Genomic DNA, 19684 nt, shown 5'->3' with positions numbered 1-19684 from the left:
GGGGGTTACAGCTCCCCGCCTGCGGGCCCTGACGGCCGGGGCAGGTGTGAGGGGAGGGGGGGCGGGGAGGGAAGGTGGCGGCTGCTGCTGGGCTTGGGGGCCACGCGCGGAGCGCCCGGGAACGCTCGTCTGAGCATCGGCGCTGAGGGGCGAGGCAGCGCTCCGGGAGGAGCCCGAAAATACGCCTTTGCCTCTCAGGAAGCATGGAAACACAGGCACTACTGGTGTCATTGCTGGGAAGTAGCTCTTCTTCATAGGACCTGTAACGCACCCGTGCTCAATGGCTTTCATCCTGACCTATCTTGAGTGAAGTCAAGAAATACCACTGGAGCAGGAGGATTGTAGTGCCTGGGCAAGAGGGTTTGTTAGGGCAGCAGGACTGTTTTACGAGGAAGTGTGTCTTGCTTGTTTACTGATAACTACCTTGCTTTAGATTTCTTGCCTTGAACGCCATATCTATCACGCGACACTATCGAGTTTCTGAAATGTGGCTTTGGCAGCAAAGGAAACCCCTTCAGCAGCTAGCAGAGATATTTCCTGAATAAAGCAGCGGTTGAGAACGGTTGTCTGCTGTCACTTTGGAGATTATGACAGCCTTTGAAACTCTTCCGACGTTTCTTTAGTGGTGTATGTCTTCGTCATTGTTGACAGCCTGAAAGGCATCGCTCACTAGGGGCATCCAGCTCTTTGTCAGCCTATCTAGTGAGCTCAGTGACTTGGAGTGTCATCAGACCTGCTTTTTAGGATTGGCATCCACAACTTAAGTGGCTTTGAGCTGGTGTTATAGACTAAAATCTTTTTAGTTTGTTTAATATGGTTATGGCTTAAATTCCTTTTGTTTGCTTTCTAATTAGCCTGTGTAGTTTTTAAGTGTACAACAGATGATATATTCTGGAACTGTAGTAATCTTCCCCTGCTTAATTAGCAGTTACAAGCATCATTCAGTGCATTTAGCTTTGTCACTTTCTGGCATGCAAAATGTGTTAGGTTTCTGCAGCTGACAGACTAGTTGCTTTTACTACAGAGTAACTATTTACTGACAAACAAGGCTTTGTACCAATGTCTAGTGACTGGATGTTTCTACATGACTTTAGCCTACAATCTTGGGGGAGAACTTTGTGGTGCAAATAGAGACCCCTCCTTGCAGTACAGATAACCTCAACAACCATCTTATTCCAGAGTCTGGGGCTTGGGTGGTAGTGAGGGGAGAAGAATATGCAATAATGATGAGATACGAGCTGAATTCTTCAGATGTTTGCAGCTTTTTAATCATTTGAGTGCACACTGATGAGGTTAAGGTAATGGTCACAGGAGGCTGAAGGATTAGCATGGGCGGGTCAGATGTGGAAACTTGTTTGGCAATGCCTTAACTGTGGAACAATAGAACTATCTTTTTTTTTTTTTTCTCCAGAATACCTCAGCACACCTCACTTACTGTTTCAGTTTTCAGCTCACATTAAGCAGTGAGCACCAAGCTGAGTACTTCATACAGAATCACAGAACCATTCAGGTTGGAAAAGACTGTTGGGATCACTGAGTCCAACCATCATCCCTACTCTACAAAGTTCTCCCCTAAACCATATCCACCAACACCACATCCAATATATTTTGTGATCAATTCCCTCATGATTTAGGTAATACAGTGATAAATACAGGGAAAGGGGTTTGTGGGAAATGAAGTACCTGCCCTCAAACTTAGCTGCTGCATTTTGAAATGTGAGGTGAACATGGTGTTTGTTTGCTGTTGAGCACAGTGGGTCAGTTGCGTTGTGTGCCAAGCCCAAGAGAGCTGCTTGTGCTCTTTACTTACTGAAACACAAAACACATCAGAGAAGACATTTCTGAAAATTTAAGTTTAGAATCAAACATTGATTCAGTATCAGTGCATAAGTAATGAAGTGTCTGATACTTGGGGAAGGAAGAATGAGTTTGAAGAGGTAGCACGGTGCCATTTCAGGGTTATTGACGCATAAGCCACATGTTTCTATTGCACAACTCAGTCCGAAGGGGAATTTCAAACCTTGCTACCAACCGAGGGATAGTTGACAGAAACTTGGATAATAAATTCCAGCCGGTGAATAATTTAGTGCCGTATTGTTTTCCTCATTTTTGGCATTGCTAGCTGTATGGAGCTGAAAATGAGTATAAAGTAGTTTTCACAAAATATAACCACTTTTATGTTGTGTGAGCTTTGAAACATGGTTTTACCCTTAACATAGTGTTTGCTTGGTAGCTTTTTTAAGTGTGTTGACACAGTCTCTAAGGATCTGAACTTGTGTATTAGCTGCAAGCCTGTTGACATGTAATAGGTTACTCAGCTTTGACTTAGCAGCTTTTCTGACTTGTAAAGTAACTTCTTACTTGCCGAGTAAGAACTGTGCAGGCTCCCTGACACACTGCTTTGCAGATATGTTCCCTAGGTTCCTGTTCAGGCTGACTTAGAAGTTTCATTTTTGGTGTAACCTGCTTCTAGATTGTTCTGTAGTGAATAGGATGACTTCTAATCAGTAGCAGATGATAAATTGAATTACCTCTAGGTCCAGAGGCATCCTACTCAAAGAAAACAAGGATGTTTTATTGAGAAGCTAACTGCTGTTACCTGTTAAACCTTTCATATGTCTTAAAGATAACTTATTTGTAGCACTAAGAAGGCACGCCTTGTTTTTGCTTCTTTCAGCTTAACTGTCACAGTTTGTGTTTTCTTTCAAGTCAGACACTCTTTGGATACTTCTTGAGAAAGCTTGATGCCATGATGGATTTCTTGGTATTTATCATCTTAAGCTTGGAAGGAGACCCTTTTGAGTATTTGAGTGGTAGTAGTTAACACAGCTAACTTTGAACACTTAATTGCATTGCTTTAATTCTAAATTATAGGCCTACTATTTTTAAAATGTATCTTATGTTTTGGTAAATCAAGCTTCCATGGTTTTTGTGCATCTGACTTCAAGATGGACTAGTACTCCTTTCAGTCTAAGGGTAGCAGTTTCTCTGCCTTCTTTGTTGCTTGACAGCACCACTGGCTGTGGTAATTTGAAGTGCGAGAGTGTTCGTAGTACTCTGTTAGTACAGTGCTGAATTTCAAACGTGGTTCAGCTCTGTGCAGTGGACAATTGTCTGGCTGTTTCCTTCTGCAGTGCTTAGGCTTGAGCACAGTAGTGCACACTAAATATTTTTTGTTTTCTTGTATTAGACTTCAGTGGCCTCTGATTTCCTCCCTCCTCTCACCCCCTTGACAGGGGTGAGATCTGTTCTCGATAGGATAAGGAGAGTGGTTTACTCAGGCAGTTGGTTTATTACCTTTTTTCCAATATCCTCTCCTCTGGAGGTTTCTTGTTAAATTGTCAACACAATGATCCTTCCTCCAAAATGTTACTTGGGGCTGCCAACTACCTTGAAGGATGTGTATTAGTTGTTTTGGGGGATACAGCAGCGCTGACCAGGGCAAGTGCAAAATGATCTTTCGTGAATGCTGGAAAAGGTGTAGCCATGGGAGTCCAGGTCTCCCAGTGGACCCATGTAATCAGCTGCTGTAGAGCTATCCCAGGGCTTCCTTCCTCTAGGTAGGAAAACAGAAAGAAGCTTCATGTGACTAAACTTGTTGCAATGGTGTGATTCTCTGGCCAAATGGCAAGTGTACGGCTGCTTAATAGCCTTTCCTTTATAATGCTTTTGTACTTTTATAAATTTATAAAGACAGATGTTATTAATCTACAGACCTGCATTGAGAAACAAAATGTTTACTGCCTTAATAGAAATCAACAGTATAAAAAACATAGTCTGAGACTCCATGAATTTGACCCTTTAGTTGGCAAGGATGTGTCTTCTAGCATTGGATCAGGAACTTGAAATAATCGGGTGCTGTGCCTGCACAAGTGCAGCTGATTCTCTTCTCCTCTAAAGTACTCTCATGCATCCTTGAATTAAGCTCTGATCCCCCGTGCTACCACTGTGTTTGTGTTCAAGTGTGCCCAGCAGCAATTGAAGTGAGTTCAGCCTAGTCCTTTCCTGGTATGCTTTCCAGTCAGTGTTCAGTTTTCTGACACCATTGGTGACAGATAAGTATAACTCATAATTTTATGAAGGCCACTTTCTGTCACTCAAAATGGTTCATACATCAAGTCTGTAGAGATTTTCCTACTTTCAGTTAATGTTAAGAAATGTTAAGGTTAATAAATGGTGTGATCTTTAAAAAATGTCATTTTTTAAGTTCTTGTTTTTTCTGTACTATTCTAAGGTAGTATAGATCCTGGATCCTAAGCAGGTGATTTTGACTTGGTCTTCTGAGAAAGGATGTGTATTAGGTGTCCCTCTAGGATTGGTGCTTACCTCAGAAGACAAGTGATTAGAGGAGAGCATAAGTCCTCAGGGATTTTTTCATTCTCTTCTCTGACATAAACTTAGGAGTCTAAAGTTGTGATGAAGATGACAACTTTTTTTCACAAAATGTCACTGAGATGACAGGATCCTTATGAACTATCAGAGTGAGTAAATTACTGGATGCTTCTGTTCACATGTACAATGAAAAGTAAACCTTCTCTAGATAAGGACCAGCATTTCTTATCTCCTTGTGTTAATGCCCCATAGATAGCAGCATTTGCTCTATGCACCCTAAGAACCCAAAGACCATCTGGGCAAAGGTGCAGGGCAACACAGCAGTGCTGTAGCTTAGGTAGAGAGTGACTGTGTTGTGCTGGCATGTGTTAGCAAGCATCCCTTACCTTCAGAGTCCTGCCCCGCAGTAATTACAGGGTGCGCTGTTGCTGAGCAGAGTCTTTGCTCTCTGTGACCCAGCTGTGGGAGGGATGCTCTGAACCACTGTCACTTGTGGGGAGTGGTTAGCTGGGCGATGCTGCAGCTGTGGGTTTCCTCCCTAATGCCATGGCCACTCAGCATAACTGCTAGGACTCCCCTCCACTAGGCATGTGTGTTACTTGAACTACTGATGATGTGGGGTGTGTGCCCAGGTGGATTTGGGTGGCTTGCTGCCCTCTCTCTGAAGAGGGAGAAGGAAAAAATACAGAAGTTTTTTTTACGTATGCAGAAAGTATGAATATGGTAACAAAAGCCACATTATTTAAAAGTAGCTTTTGTGTTTGAGATCCTTATTGTCAGTGTTCCATGTTTCTGATAAAAATTGGTTACTATAGTTAATTATTTACTTTGTCTCCAAAGTCCTCTTTTCAAGCAGACAGTGTAAACAATTTCCATGAATACATTTTTGCTTCTCTTAGAGCACAACAACCATTAATCTTTCTCCCTTAATAGCTTTCCATTATATAGCAGAGTAACCTAAGAGTAGCTGTGCTTGGCTGTAATGTCAGAAATTAGATATGAAGGGAGAGATTATCTTACAGTTTTCAATTGAAAATATGCAGCTAGAATAAATGCAAGCAGCCCTTTTCCAGAAATTGCTAGGATACAAAAGAAGCATCTGAACTAAGTGGAAATTTTTTTTATGCTAGTACATTTTTGATGATTCCTCTACTAGGTCTCCATAACACAGTATTTCCAGCCAAATGGATAATAAATTTCACAAAACTTACTTCTTGCTATTGAGAAGTCTAGGAGCTGTTCAGCTTTGTAAATCTGAAGTACTGCACTTGCTCTAGCACAGGTAGTTGTCAAGTAGGATGCTACAGTTTATTAAGGTGAATGTTTAAAATCTGAAGTTAAGCAAACGGAGGTTGTATCAGTTTTTGTGTTAAATAGAAAAGTTATGAGGAGTTCAAGCAGTACTATCAACTTGTAGATACACCACAATAAAGTTGAGCAACACTTTATGTAACTTAATTAGGAATATTCCCAGGACAGATTGATTCAGCATCAGTTTGCTTTTCTGTATTCCTGACATTTTGACTGTAGGCTCTTACTATTTGTGGGTTGGTGATGATTCATGCATTAATCACTAGTTGACACTGAAACTGCCTTCACAAACTCAACAGCTGCTTTCCTGCCAAACCCAGGGAGCTGTTCCTCTGCCTTGATTTGGCTGGAGCAAAGAGTAGGCAGGACCTTATTTCCTTCAGTCTCCTGATTTGTTCTTTAGTAGGTTTTTTGCTAATTTTTCTTTGCCCCTGTGTCCTTTACGTTTCACTCTGGTTCATCTACACTCCTCCAAGGCCATGGGAGCAGATGATTCTGCAGCACTGTGCTCTCTCTGTGAATGCTGACTTACTTGCAGTGAAACAGCCCTCTTGCCACCTCATAGAAGACAGCTCAGTGTCTCGTGGTTAGTACTTCTGTCTTATCACTGACACTGCAAATCCAGCAGCTGCTGAACATTTCTTAAGGAATGGGATTTTATAGTGTTTGTTCCACTAAAGAAATCAGAATTAATATAATGATGTGAACCTTGCAAAAACCTAGTAGCTGTGCAGGTGGTATTTTTAACTATTTGTTCACACCCTTTATTTTCTATTACTTAAACATACTGAGGGGGATTTGTCAGCTCTTCACTCCCAGAATCTGTCTTCCATTTGGTGCTTTCTGGTACCTCTGTGTTGTCTGTTGTTGTTCTCTGAATCGTCTGTGATGGGCAGATTCATCACGTTTTCCTTTAGGTCAGCAACATTTTTCCTAATAATTTTTCAGTCTTTTCCTTCCTCTGCATTTCCTTTAAAAACTTTTATCTTCATTAATTCTTTTACCGCCTATTGTTTGTTTTTAGCATTAATATTGCCAAGATTTTTAATAGCTGTCAGTCAAGGGAGTCAGCATACACACTGAAGGTTTTCTGGCACTGTTTCCATGGGTAGTGTTAGTTTGAGTAACTGGACTCTTATATTCTACCTCTGCACTGTTTTCTGTGCTGTGCTAAAAGCTTCAGGGAAGTGTAAGCAGCTCTGCTCTTGAGAAGACAAGTACTTGGGTACAATGTAAACAAGTTCCAGATGTAAATTCAAATCAAAGGAAACTTAGCAAATTGAAACTTTTACGCAGAGGAGCATCAACTATTTCTAGTATTGCTCTGAACTGCAACAAATAACGTTTTCTTTGTGAATGCATGTTCCTTAATGAGCATTATGAGCTGAACATAAAGGTAGGACAATTTTGCTTTGAAAGATCTGTTTTCTGCGCTATCCATTTTTAAGCAATTTTTTCTATTTCTCATTTCAAGACTAGAGTCTTTAAACTGGGTAAAGTATATGAATTCTAGCTTAAGTTTTGGCCCACTTGAGTGCCTGGGGGAGGATATGTTGTTGCTAAGGGGAAGGCAATAAAGGAAAATGCTTGCTGAGTGCCAGAGAAATTGTTTCCACTGTGTTCTTACAACTGAAGAGACTTCTACCAGAGTCCAGCTGACAAAGTCTATTTTTTCCTAATACAATTGTATGCACCATAGTTTTGCAGCAAAAAAGTTTGTAAAATTGGGATTTGCTTTTTAAAAACTTTTTTGAGGGGTGCAAGCTAGCTGAAAATCCCTTTGGTGGATCTTTTTGGTATATCAGCAGTTGAATGGTTTAGCATGTTTGACTCTTTAAAGCTTCCTTGCTTGAGATAAATTGAGTGGTTTGTCAGGCAGCTGCTTGTTTTTCTTCAGGTTTTCTGTGAGACTGAAGTTGTGGCAAATGCAAGCTGGTAAATTGCCAGCATGAAAGTGGTGCAGGCTTTTTGCAGTGAGGTTTGCTTTGGATGTGTGTGTGGTGAGAAATTGAAAATCAGAAAAATAAAATGCAATAAAGAACTCAGAGCACCTTGGTAGGATTTTTAGATACAGTAGCACTGTTCCAGCTAGCCCTTACTACAAATGAAGGCTGAGATAACCAGCTTTCAGGCTATACTTAGCCTGCTGCAGCTTCTCCTCTTGGTGAAGCTTTGTTGTCAGTGGATGCTGTCCTGAGTCCATGTTGCTGTCAGGAGGGACAATCCTGTGCTCCTCTCACTGCATGTTCTCACCCTGTTAAGTCAGTACTAGTGTGGTCAGTTGTATTGGTGTTCTGAACCCTGGGACTGAAGGGGAGGAGGTGGGGTAAAGCTGTGCTTTGGTCAGCAGCTCAGTTTGAGGTTAGTTTAAACCAGTCAGGAAAACATAACCTCAGGCAGTGTCAAGGTCTTGGTCCCCATCCTCCACTCAAGTGCAGAGAGCACCATGACATTAAAGAGAAGTTCTCCTGGCAAGGGTGGCATGCTCCATCATGCTATTTTTGGCAGTCCCTCCAAAACATCTGCAGTCAATCCAAGCTTTCTAAATGCTGCATTCAGTGCATGTACAGCTGAGTGTCCTGGTACAGAGGGAATGAAGGCTGCACGCTGTGCTGTGGGGGGAAGGCTGAGAGCTACAGGCAGGATCAAACAAGCTAAGTCAGTTCTGGCTGAAGCATGCAAAATAGTTGCTGGGTAGGGTGAACACTGAGTAGCTGCCATGAACAGTAAGACTGGCGTTTGTGGCAAATTTTTCTTACCCTCTGAGGACCCAGCATGTCAACAGTTTTGGTTTGGGTGGCTTTGTCTTTTTATAAATGGGATTTTATATTTTTTTCTCTGTGCGTTAGTGATGTTGAAGTATAGAGACCATTAATGCCCAAGTTTCCAAACTCAATTGCTGTTCAGGATGTACTCCCCAAATGTACAGTTGTACATATTTGTCCTTGGGATCAAAAATAAAAATGCAACACCAAGTTAACCAACTTGTCATTTTTAACAGGCTTTTTACAGGCTTCCTCTTCATTTGAGGTGAAAGACTCAAGTGGTAAGATCTGCATAATTGCTGATCTAACAGTAGCCTTCTCAGTGGAATACAAAAGTAATGGACAAAAAGAGGTAAGGGGCTTATCTCACTGATTGTCTCTATCTTGTGTTGATAAAATGTGTGGTATTTCTGCATGTGTGCAGTATTTAAACAAATATTTAAGTATGAAAAACTGCTTTCAGAAAGATTTCTCCCCTCCCAGTCATGTTGCGTCGACTTTTCTTTATTATTGATGATTCTTCTAATTAAACAACAAGGTTAAGGCTGTGTGAAGCCACCACAAGCACTGTGTGAAATTACTTTTCTGACTGAAATTCCGCACCAGTCCTAGTGGTAGCTAAAGTGGCTTTCATTGGAACTGGAAAGGCAAAAATGCTACCAACATCTTTTGGTGAGCTTGGTCATACGTATATGGACTAAATGTGAACTGAAGTGGCTGTTGGCACATAGCTTTTAAAATTCCCTGAAACTTGTCATCTTTCCACTAAGTAAATCACTAGCTTTCAGTGAATCTACAGGCCAGTTCAGCACCTACATGGTTTTTCATGTTAACAGCAAAAGCCTGTTAATGGAAAGTTAAGATTTTATTATTATTATTTACAAATATTCTGTTCTGTAGTTTACTTTTTTTGTATCTTCAGTACTGAAGAGGAGTTATGGATTATTTTAAATTTTTTTTATCATCTCATTGCAGTTGCATGTTTTGAGGCATTCATGGTCAAGTAGATTTTAGCCATTAGTGTAATGTGAGATTAAAAAAATACTGCTCCTTTGCCATTCATGCACTTGGTATGTATTATTTGAACTGAGAGGTTTTTTTGATCAGTCCACTTTTCTCTGGTCCTGATGGAGTGAAATCCTACTGATACTGATATGCAAGTTTGCATTCAGAGGTGACTGCTTTCACAACATGCTTTTGGCTGTTGCTTCTTGTAAGCAGTAAGCTCAAAACTTTCCAGAAAACATTTCATTGGTCTTCAAGTACCAGGTTACTTCTCAGTATGTAATCAAGTATTATAGCCAAACTATATACTAGGCTATACCATTTGCTTTTGTTATTACTTAACTGTACTACAAGAAACAAAGCTTAAATTTTCCCAGCTTTCACATGTCCAGAATTTGCCACATTTGATTCACCTATATCTGCAAATTCATGGTGCTAGTTTAGGGCAAAAAAAGTCTTAAGAGATGCTGTATGTACTGTTTGCTCCTCAAATTTGAGAAAGCAGTATTAGAAATCCAAGCTCCAGTAACTTGTTATATGCAGGTATGTAAGTAGACATCTTATAGCATATATGAATATCAGCTGTATGTTTCATAACAATTTAATAGGATATTTAAAAAGCAGTAAGGAAAAGCTATTGCATCATCCCCATGGTTCGTGTTTTGTTTTCTACTCCACAGTTTGCACAGTTTTTTCTGCCACAAAATGCTACAGTAGAGTCACAGAGCTCATGTGGTAAAGGTAACACATCCCATCCACTTCTGGTGTTGGGCTTTGGAGCAGGACATTCGTTAAGCCTGAATTTCTCAGAACATTTGGACAAGTACCAAGTTGAAGAACTAGTTTTCTACTACAATCTGTCAGATGCAACTCTATTCCATAATTCAACTGCAGGTAAAAGGAAAACTTCCTCTTCTCATTGTGTAACCTTTCCAGAAGTTACAGCATTTGTTTCTGCACATACTGTTACATACTAATACGATGTAATTTTTTTACAGGAGGAGTGAAGAAGGTATCACATAAAACTACTATTCAGGCAGATATGGGCACAACATACAGATGCATCAAGTCCAAGTATATCAATATGAAGAACGTGAACGTTACTTTCAGCAACGTTACTTTGGAAGCCTATCTCACAAATGGCACTTTCAGTATGAACAGTAGGTATCTTGTAGCAGGAAATGCACTTGGAGAGCTAGTATTTCCAATAATAGATTATTTATCTTTAAGTCCTGACTAATTATATTTAGTCAGGTACAAATTTGATCTAAAGCTCTGATAGCAACATCTTTTGAAACTAATAGACCTGCTTGAGGTTTTCTTTGTAGGAGTGTCAGCATCCATGACTAGAAGGTTGTGCACTGTTCTCATAGGTTTTGTACAGGTTTCAGGGAACATTCCTTGTGTTTGTGGGTATTTGTGGATGTAAACATAAGCTCATAAGCTACAGTTGGTTGACTGGACACGGGGCCAAAATCTGAGTTCTAAAAGTATCTGATAACTTCAAGTATTATGCCTCTACTAAAGTAGTTTGAACTAGATAACTTACTGTGTGCTCAGGGGAAAACAAGCTATCTAATGGCAGACAATAGAGAACTGGTCTGTAGGGAGCAGATATGTACATCTTCCTACAAGAGGCCTTTTATAAGCTGTAGCAGTGACATTCTTTCTCTGTCAGGCTCAGTCACAAAATGACGTTTTGTCCTGATTGGTTGTATTGAAAAGCATTTTGGAACTTGGCTGCTGTAATGATTAGAAGACAACTACTTCATGGTATATTCCTGTTCTTTTGTGGCAACATTCTTTAGTTTACACAGCTATTGATGATTGATAAATCTTTGCCTTACTGTTAGGGCAAGTAAGAAGTCTGATCCTATCTGGGAAATGTAGAAATTTACATTCTTACATTATTAATCCCACTTTTGCCCATGTTTAAATGAATTTTATAAGCCAGAGTAATCAGTGCTGGCTTGGGATGGATACATTGAACAAATACCTTCTACAGGAGTATTTGTACCTTGTCCCGTGTCTGTCTCATACCTTGCCTGATATGTGGTAATACTGGAGTTGACTAATTTTATGGCTGCTTCACATGACTGGCTCAGATTTCAGTCTGTATCATTTTGTTGATCAGTCTTTTCCATTCAGTGGACTAGTTTGCCACAATGAGGTGGACCTACATTTGTAGTTTAAAAAAAATTAACCTGACTTCTGTTACTCCAGTCTTCAGAACTATCTTATTTTTAGAATAGGGTATCTTGAGTCAGTTGTTACGCTGGAAAAGTGTGATAAGTAATCAGTTACCAGCAGGCTTGGACATAAGCCATGATATTGGGAAAAGCTGGGTTTTAACTTCTATATTATTTCAGTAAAATCTCCCTACTGTGTAATAGTGTTCCTTTTAGTGCCACCTATTATCTGTTCTCACATACTCCGTTGGTTAAAAAATAATCAATATTGCATTTTGGGGGGGGGAATTGTTCCTTATGCAACACAAATTTGTCAGCATTTGTTGTCTATTTCTAACTACTTCTTTTTTAGATTAATATAAACACTTCAATTTGCCAGGATCTCTTGCCCAGAGTTGCTTTTCTTCATCCTGTGGTATCACTGTCTTGATTAAACTATTGATCATCAGAAAAAAATGTTATTTCCTATGATCCTGGGATAGATACTGTCTGATCTGAGTTCAGGCTTTTTGGTGTTTTTTTTTTTTGTTTCTACATTCTTGTTATTTGTACTGTCATGCTCAGCTTTTTCCTTAAATTAATCATCATCCCTAAGTTTTTATTACTGTATTGGGGCTGTATCCATATATTTTTCTGCTTCTATTGTACATGAGCTCTCCTTGTTTTGGTTTGGTTTTTTTTCCGTTTTCTTCAGATGGTTAAAGAATTCTCACTTTATGTATATATATATATTTTAAATCTTGACCCTGAAATCACCTTGTTCTTTCCAGGTCAGTTCCTTCTTTACACTCTTGTATGCTTGAGACTTTTGCTGCCCATTTGGCAGCTCATTATTTATAAACCTTAGATCTGAAATTCTCCCTTAACTTTTTTCCATGCAGCTTTTTCATTAGAGGGTATTTCTGCTGGTGATCTGGGCAAAGCTCACTGAAGGGGAGTCAATATTCAGTGCATCTGTGCATAACTGGTAATGGTAACTTCTGACAGTGTACTTAGACACAAAAAAAAGACACAAGAATTTTTGTATAGCCTCAAAATCTGCCTTGAAGAATTACTAGGAGCTATCCTGCAAATGTGTTCAGTAAAAATATTGTATCAAGGCTCCAGCTAGGGCAAGCTTTCAGTTGAAGTGGTTTGGTTGTTTCCATTTCTGCTGATTTGAGTAAGGGGCTGTATGAGTTGGTCTTGCCAGATGGAGGGAAATTCTCCATTGAATTACCAAGTAAAGCTGCTGTTTGGTTCATTTGTTAGGAAAGTAACAGATTTTGGGTCCTGACCTGTATCTGTTAAAATGTGCAAAAGATAGGTCACTCCTCCATTCACCCATCTTCCCTCTGCTCTTGGTCTTTCTAGAAATGGAGTAGATCTAGGAAAGTGTGTTATGTTGGAGTCTCTGAGTTCAGAAGGTATGATTAGAGTTCTTCTTTCTGAGCTATCTTTGAAAGTTAAGTTGCTGCTTAAATTCAGATGCTATTTATTAGATATCTACTATCTGCAAGATACGTATGGATTACATTTCAGAAGTAGGCCCTTTGAGTCAGAATTGACTGGTGCTGCAGTTGCTGTCATCCTTATAAAGTTGCAAGTTCTTATCCCTGACACGTGGAGATGACCTTGGCTGGGAACATGAAGCCTCTACTCCAGTCATGTCTTTGCTGTGACCTTTGATTTTGGCTTGGATGTTAAATGCAGGCATCTTCTTGTCTCCCAGATCAAGTTAAGGTCTTGCTGCCAGGTGTTTCCAAGTACCCTGGCAAATAAATCTGAGTCGCTGTTTTTTCTCTCTCTCTTTTTGCCTTAGAAGTTGCTGCTTAATTGGATGAAAAGAGAAGGCAGTCTTACACATCTTCACTCTGCCTTGTATCGAGGCGGTGGGTGGCTACTAATGCAGGACTAAAGGGAAGGATGGACCCAAGACCCAAAGGGAGAGGACATGGCAAAACATTTGCCATCAGAAGCAGTGTCTTAGAATCCCTTTGCTGAGGACAGAAGAGCCACAGCACTGCTATGAGGACTGGAGAGGTCCAGTAACATTTTAATGTTACTGTGGGTAATCAAAATCATACAAGGTCCTCACAACCTGGCAGTGTAACTGAAGGAGGTAGGGGAAGGAGAGTAAACACACCTCCTGGGAGACCACTTTTAATAGTGGGCAGGGGAACTGTTCCTCTGCTTGTAGCACAGGAGTGTGCAGAGTGTCTGAGGGGTAGTCATTGCAGCCCTGCTGTGGACTTATGGCTGGAATGCTGGCTCTGTCAACACAGCAGTATCTTATTTATCCTGGAAATGACAGTGAAATGACAGACATGAATAAAAGCAGATGTGGTCACCATGAATTTGTGTAAGTAAGAGCTGAGGTGTCATTTTCAGTTAACAGGTGTAAGGCTTTAAAAGCATCTCAGTCTTTCCAACAAGCATATGTAATGCTTTTCCATTGTTTCTCAGCTTTTATTATCTTCTATTGGGAAAAGCTACTTGAAATTGTCCTCCTTTCCCTTGAGGATTAAAAAGGTGGAGCATTCCACAGCTTTATTTTGGTTGGTAATGGCTGTTTTCCTTTCTCTCCAGAGACAGAATGTGCTGAAGATATGGTCTCTACCACTCCTATAATACCTACAACTCCTAAACATACCACTAGCCAGGTTCCAACAACTAGCCCAGCACCAACAGCATCACCCCCAGATCCTGCAGTTGGCAAATACAATGTGACTGGTCCAAATGGAACCTGTGTACTTGCATACATGGGGTTACAGCTTAATATCACCTATCAAAAAAAAGATGAAAAGGTACATTTTGTCTTTCTTCAATGCCTTCAGATTCCTTTTTTGGGGAAAACTTGGTAAAATATTATAGGTTAACTTTTTTTTTTAAGAATCCCATTTCTTTGTAGTGTTAATCCATGATTGTCTTCTCTTTGAATTGCTTAACTTGGACTAGGTAAGTGATGATTCAAACAGTTCTCTTCCACTGAAACTGGTCACTAAAGATTTTTCCATTCAGGAAGAGTACTAAATTTGTCAGTCAAATCCAGTAAGTATGTACAGCTATTGCACAGAAGCAGTAAAAAATACCAAATGGGGGGAATCCTATATCAAAGATAACAGTTCAGCAAGATTTTTAAGCTGCTAAATAAAATACAGGAATTTGGCCTGAGACACTTGAGTGAAAACAAGGACTATTAGAAGGGAAAAGTATTACTATAGTATTTCCTACTGTAAAACTGGACAAACTTGTGACTTAGTTCTAATTTCCAGCCAGCACCAAAGAGGCTTGGGTTTGACTTCTGTGCTTAAGAGCTACTAAATGGCTGATTTTAACAGCAAAAATACTACATGGTTTATGTAAGATCCAGCCCCACCACAGGTTTTCCTTCCATTGTTGATGTAAAGCCCAGCCTGCCAACCCCATGGGCCAGCCTGTTACCCACTGATCAGTAAAGGCAAAGTGATGAGCATAATCCAAAAGACAATGACCAAGGGTCAGCAAACCTTTGTGTTCAGTAAAGCTTTGTTACAGGGACCTCTGATTACAGTGGCTTTTTCCTGTCCTGTGGCTTCATCTGAGGATAAGTGCAAGCAAACAATTTATGGCTGCTTTTGGGTAGTTCAAGTTGGATCTCAGTGATAAAGGGCCTGGCGTGAGGAGGGTGATATCTTGATAGGATGTAACAGCTTAATGCCGGATGTGGTGGTGCAAAGGAATCTATTGCATTTTTTAATTATGATGGAGAAGTAGAATCATGAGCACTGACAGTTGGTGTGGGCTGTACAGTATCTGATTATGATGGACTATTTTAGTCACCTCAGTTGTGTGAAGTTCCCTAAGCTGTCTCCTCTTGTGTAGCATTCTAGCTCTACTGGAACTGCTGATTCCAAGTGTAATGACTAGTGAGGAAGTGGCAGATAGCTGACCCTCATGTGACTTTGAAAAACCTAAGAGCTGCTGAAGGTTTCTGTGGGATTGTTTGTCTTGTGCATTTAGCCCATAGCCTTTGGCAGATACAGGACAGTGTCAAAGCATGCACCATGTGCAAAGCTAAAGCATTTTGATCTGAAGTGGCATGTAACGTGGCTGTGCTTACAGGCAGTTCCCTTGATTAAGTCAAAGCAGTGTTTTTATAGCTTGTTGCCCCTGTGTAGTGGTGGTTACTATTATTTTTCCTTATGCTGCTGGGACCGAAGAAGTTTAGTGTGGAGAAAGCAGCAGGTTACTGGACCCAGCCAGTCAGGGCTGATGAAAGCTTTATTAGGCTTGCAAAGATGCCCTTTGTCCTCTGTACCAGCCTGGTAACTCAGGTGCAGCTTACACCAGCCTGTAACTTGTACATATATCTTCCCAGCTGTGTCTAAAATGTGTGTGCAAACACAGCATTGTGTGCATGTTGAGTACAAGTGAGCTAGAAGTAGACTGAACATACGGTGATGTATTAGTCTCTCCAATTGTCACAATCGATCCTTTTTTTTCTCCTAGATGGGACTGGATTTGCTGAATTTCATACCAAATACTACTGTTTCTTCTGGGACATGTGACAATGTGTCTGCCTCCTTGATTCTGACTTTTGAGAAAACAAAGGTTGCCTTCCACTTCACATTGGTAAGAATCTCTAGACAAATTGTGTGGGTGGGGTCTGTGAGACTGTCCATGTGGGAAAGCTAACTGCGGCAAGTGCAAGAGGAAAAAGATGTGAATACAGGAAGGGGAGTAAGTCCTTTAATACTGGGATTTGGAGAGTTCAACACTCGCTAACTGTTGTGAGGAAAGAATATATATGTCTACGTAGACAGACATCTATTTTGTCTGGAGTGGGATTTTATTTTAAAATCATGTTGCCTACTCTCCAAAGCTTCTTGCTCTAGCTGGAAATGCCTCTGCTGTAGCAGAGGAATAGCCTGTGACAAATGGTCATGTCATCCAATCAATCAAGTGTGGAACTGGATTTAAGTCATTAATGTTCTGTGTATAGCCCAAGAGCCAGGTCTGTTTTGCTTATGGATTCCTATGATGACTGGAAATCCTGTCTCCCACAGCCCTGTCCCAGTGGTGTGTAGCCTTCAGGACTTAATCCACTGTGTTTGTCAGCTTCATGCTTCATACTCATGGTGCTAATCAAATATGATCACCTAGACCTGTTGCTATTAAATGACTCTCCAGATCTCTGCGGGGTACTGAGCTGCTTTAAAGCTTTGTCTCTAGCACAGGTGGCATCATTGCACTAGCCTGGTTATGGCACGGGGGGCACTAGACCTTCAGCGTGGAGGTCAGGGCAGCAGTCTGAGGAGTGATAGTCCCTCTTTCTCTGTTTCCCTTCCCTCCCCCAAGGTAATGTTCACTAAGGTGCATACCTTCTGTAGTTTTTTGTCTCTAAATGTGCAACTAGGCTCTTCCTTTGGATGCTAATCCCAGTTGTGGACTGCCCTTTGAAAAACCTTTCTTAAAATGGATGCAGAATTGACCTGGAATGTTAACAGTTTATGTTGTACATCATTAGCTTAAATGACAGCTACTGGTGTGTTGTTTTGGTTTTGTTTTTTTTAAGAATCCAAGTGCTGAAAAATTCTTCCTGCAAGGTGTGGATGTGAGCACAACTCTGCCTTCTGAAGCAAAAGGTAGGGACTTTTACAAGTCTAATTTCAGAGGCTATTATTAGTAATGTTAAGGTTGCCTGCATTAAATAAGGTATTTAAAATGTTGGGGATGAATGCATCAGATTTAAGCTATATGAGCTTACAACTCCTGATCTTCAGGGATCTGTAATAAGACTTTCTCTTTCACAGTTCCCAAGTTTGAAGCCTCAAACAACAGCATGAGTGAGCTGAGAGCTACACTAGGTAACTCCTACAAGTGCAGTGCAGAGGAGAATCTCCAGGTCACGGACAAAGCCCTTGTCAATGTATTTAATGTTCAGATCCAGGTTTTCAAGATTGATGGAGACAAATTTGGGGCAGGTAAGAGGTTTACATTTGGGGACACACACACACCTAAGAGTTGTGCAGTGCACTTTGATACAATCATAGTATTCTGTAGTCAAATGTCAGCTTGTGGGTGCCATGCTTAGTTTCTGCATGCCCTCTCACAGATGTTGTTGGGGACTAGTGCAACAAGTATTTTAAAAGCTGTGGAACACCCAGGACTTCTTCCTTGTGGTCCATAGAAGAGTTAAGGAACAGCATTAGCTTTCCCTCCTGTCTGTGTGCACCGTTGTATAAAAGGGGAAAAGCTCTGGGAGATTCCTCACTCTTCTAGTTAATGCTGTCCTTTGTGAGTGGTTAATGCAAAAGGACTAGGGGAGGAGTCTTGTGGGTAGATGTATGGTAGCTGGGCTTGAGCAGAACAGTAACAGCTCTTGAGAAGGAAGCAAATATTATAAATCTCTATTGTACATACAACTAATACTAGAAAGAATTCATCCTGAATGATCACAGTTAGTGGACCTGGCTTCCTTTGGGTTGTTGGCAAGCTAAGCTACATGCTGGCTTGAGCCAGTTTTTTATCCATGTGCTGGGACTAGGAAGCTTGAGTTGTGGATCTAGCCATCTGTTGGTGCACCAGTGCCTAATGTGGATCTTCTTCTCTTTCTTCAGTGGAAGAATGTCAACTGGATGAAAATAACATGCTGATCCCTATAATAGTCGGTGCAGCCCTCGCTGGTCTTGTTCTAATTGTCTTAATTGCTTACTTGATTGGCAGAAAGAGGAGCCATGCTGGATATCAAACAATTTAATGACTTGCACTAAAAGCCAGTGTAGATGAAAAGCAATTGCAAGATGCTGGGGAAAAAACCCAAACCAACCCCACACATTTCCCCTGAGCTAAGATTGATATCGTAAGGGAACACCTTTTCTTGCAAATTGCTTCTTCTTTAAAGTCTGCTTTATTAAATGTGAAATCATCTTGCAGCATTTAACTATGCACAAAAATAACTTCTGAAAATTCTGGTGTTTAATTTTGCTAACTAGTTTAAACATTTACCCACTTAGAAACAAGCTAAACGTTTTTAAGGGTGCTTTTTTGGAATTGGCATATGGTCGTGCGAGCTAAAGATTCCAGAGAGGGATGTTGCTAATTCACACTGACTCAATTTCAGAACTCTTAACAAAGGGAAAAGGCTCATTCTTCATACTGCTGCCATCCAGCAATGATATTAATTATACTGGTGATGCATTGAAAGAAATCTAGTAACAACTGACAAAATGGAAATTTAAAATCTAAACTCCACCTTGTCTCTTAGGTGTGTATTTTTTACTAAGCTTTAAACTCGATGCCTGGCATATGCAGGGTGTGAAAGACGCAATACTCAAACCTTACAGGAACTCTTTATGATTGGACAACTCCCCTGTTTGATATTTTTGATGCTCTGCCAGCTTGTTAGGAGCTGGTACTTTTTTAAAATGGGTGTTATTTTTATTTACCTTTTTTTTGTAAAGTGTTTTCAGTCTCTTCTGTTGGAAGGTCCAGAGAGATCCTGTTACTGCACATGTGTACAATATAGATCTCAATCTGCTGATTCTCTTGCTTTAAACTTGGCTGGGGGGTTGTACACTTTAAGGATCAGTTCTTATGTATGCATTGCCTGTAACAATGCTAATAAAGACAATTTTTTTCTGTATATCTTCATGTTGCTTATCATTCTTAAAAACACCTGTCCTTTTGGTAAGTGCCAAAGTCGTACTTTGCAACCTTTACACAATCCTTAGTGTGGAGTTGTGTTAAAAAAGCATTTAACTTTTCTCTGGGGCACAAAGGTGAGATGTAACTGTCTATGTGTCTGGGGAGCAGTCCCTTGTGCTAGATGTTGTGATTGGAAACTGGTAAAGCTTCTGTGTATCAGTAGCCTGAGAGCTGGAGAAGTTAATTCTTCCATCAAATTGCTGCTTGCTGAGGAATGTCAGTACACTGGTCTGCCCTGCTGAGCATCCCGTTCTGTACTCGATTATGAGGAGTGTGTAAATGATGTTTTAGGTTTTATTTTGAAGTTTGATTCTTACCACACCATTGGCAATGTATGTCTATGTGTGTTGTCAGGTCCTTGGGAAGTGTTTATAGCTTCCCTGACTTCCTCCTGCAGTCATGTTTTGGTCTTAA

General features: G+C 40.5%; 1 protein-coding gene across 1 annotated transcript in view; it reads left to right on the top strand.

Annotated features, from left to right (window-relative positions):
• LAMP1 (lysosomal-associated membrane protein 1) overlaps nt 1-19210 on the top strand; it is a 20896-nt gene extending 1686 nt beyond the window's left edge. The window contains exons 2-10 of the mRNA XM_009997962.1: nt 75-114; nt 8636-8760; nt 10094-10307; nt 10412-10573; nt 14171-14388; nt 16073-16195; nt 17139-17208; nt 17377-17547; nt 18184-19210. Coding sequence (XP_009996264.1) covers nt 75-114; nt 8636-8760; nt 10094-10307; nt 10412-10573; nt 14171-14388; nt 16073-16195; nt 17139-17208; nt 17377-17547; nt 18184-18323 — 1263 coding nt within the window. The 3' untranslated portion in view covers nt 18324-19210. The remainder of the gene's footprint in view (nt 1-74; nt 115-8635; nt 8761-10093; nt 10308-10411; nt 10574-14170; nt 14389-16072; nt 16196-17138; nt 17209-17376; nt 17548-18183) is intronic.
• Nucleotides 19211-19684: the final 474 nt, after the last annotated feature.

This window comes from Chaetura pelagica, unplaced genomic scaffold, assembly GCF_000747805.2.
Source record: "Chaetura pelagica isolate M959 unplaced genomic scaffold, ChaPel_1.0 scaffold123, whole genome shotgun sequence".
Lineage (NCBI taxonomy): Eukaryota > Metazoa > Chordata > Aves > Apodiformes > Apodidae > Chaetura > Chaetura pelagica.
The sequence above is the reverse complement of the archived record's forward strand: the minus strand, read 5'-3'. Positions and strand labels throughout refer to the sequence as shown.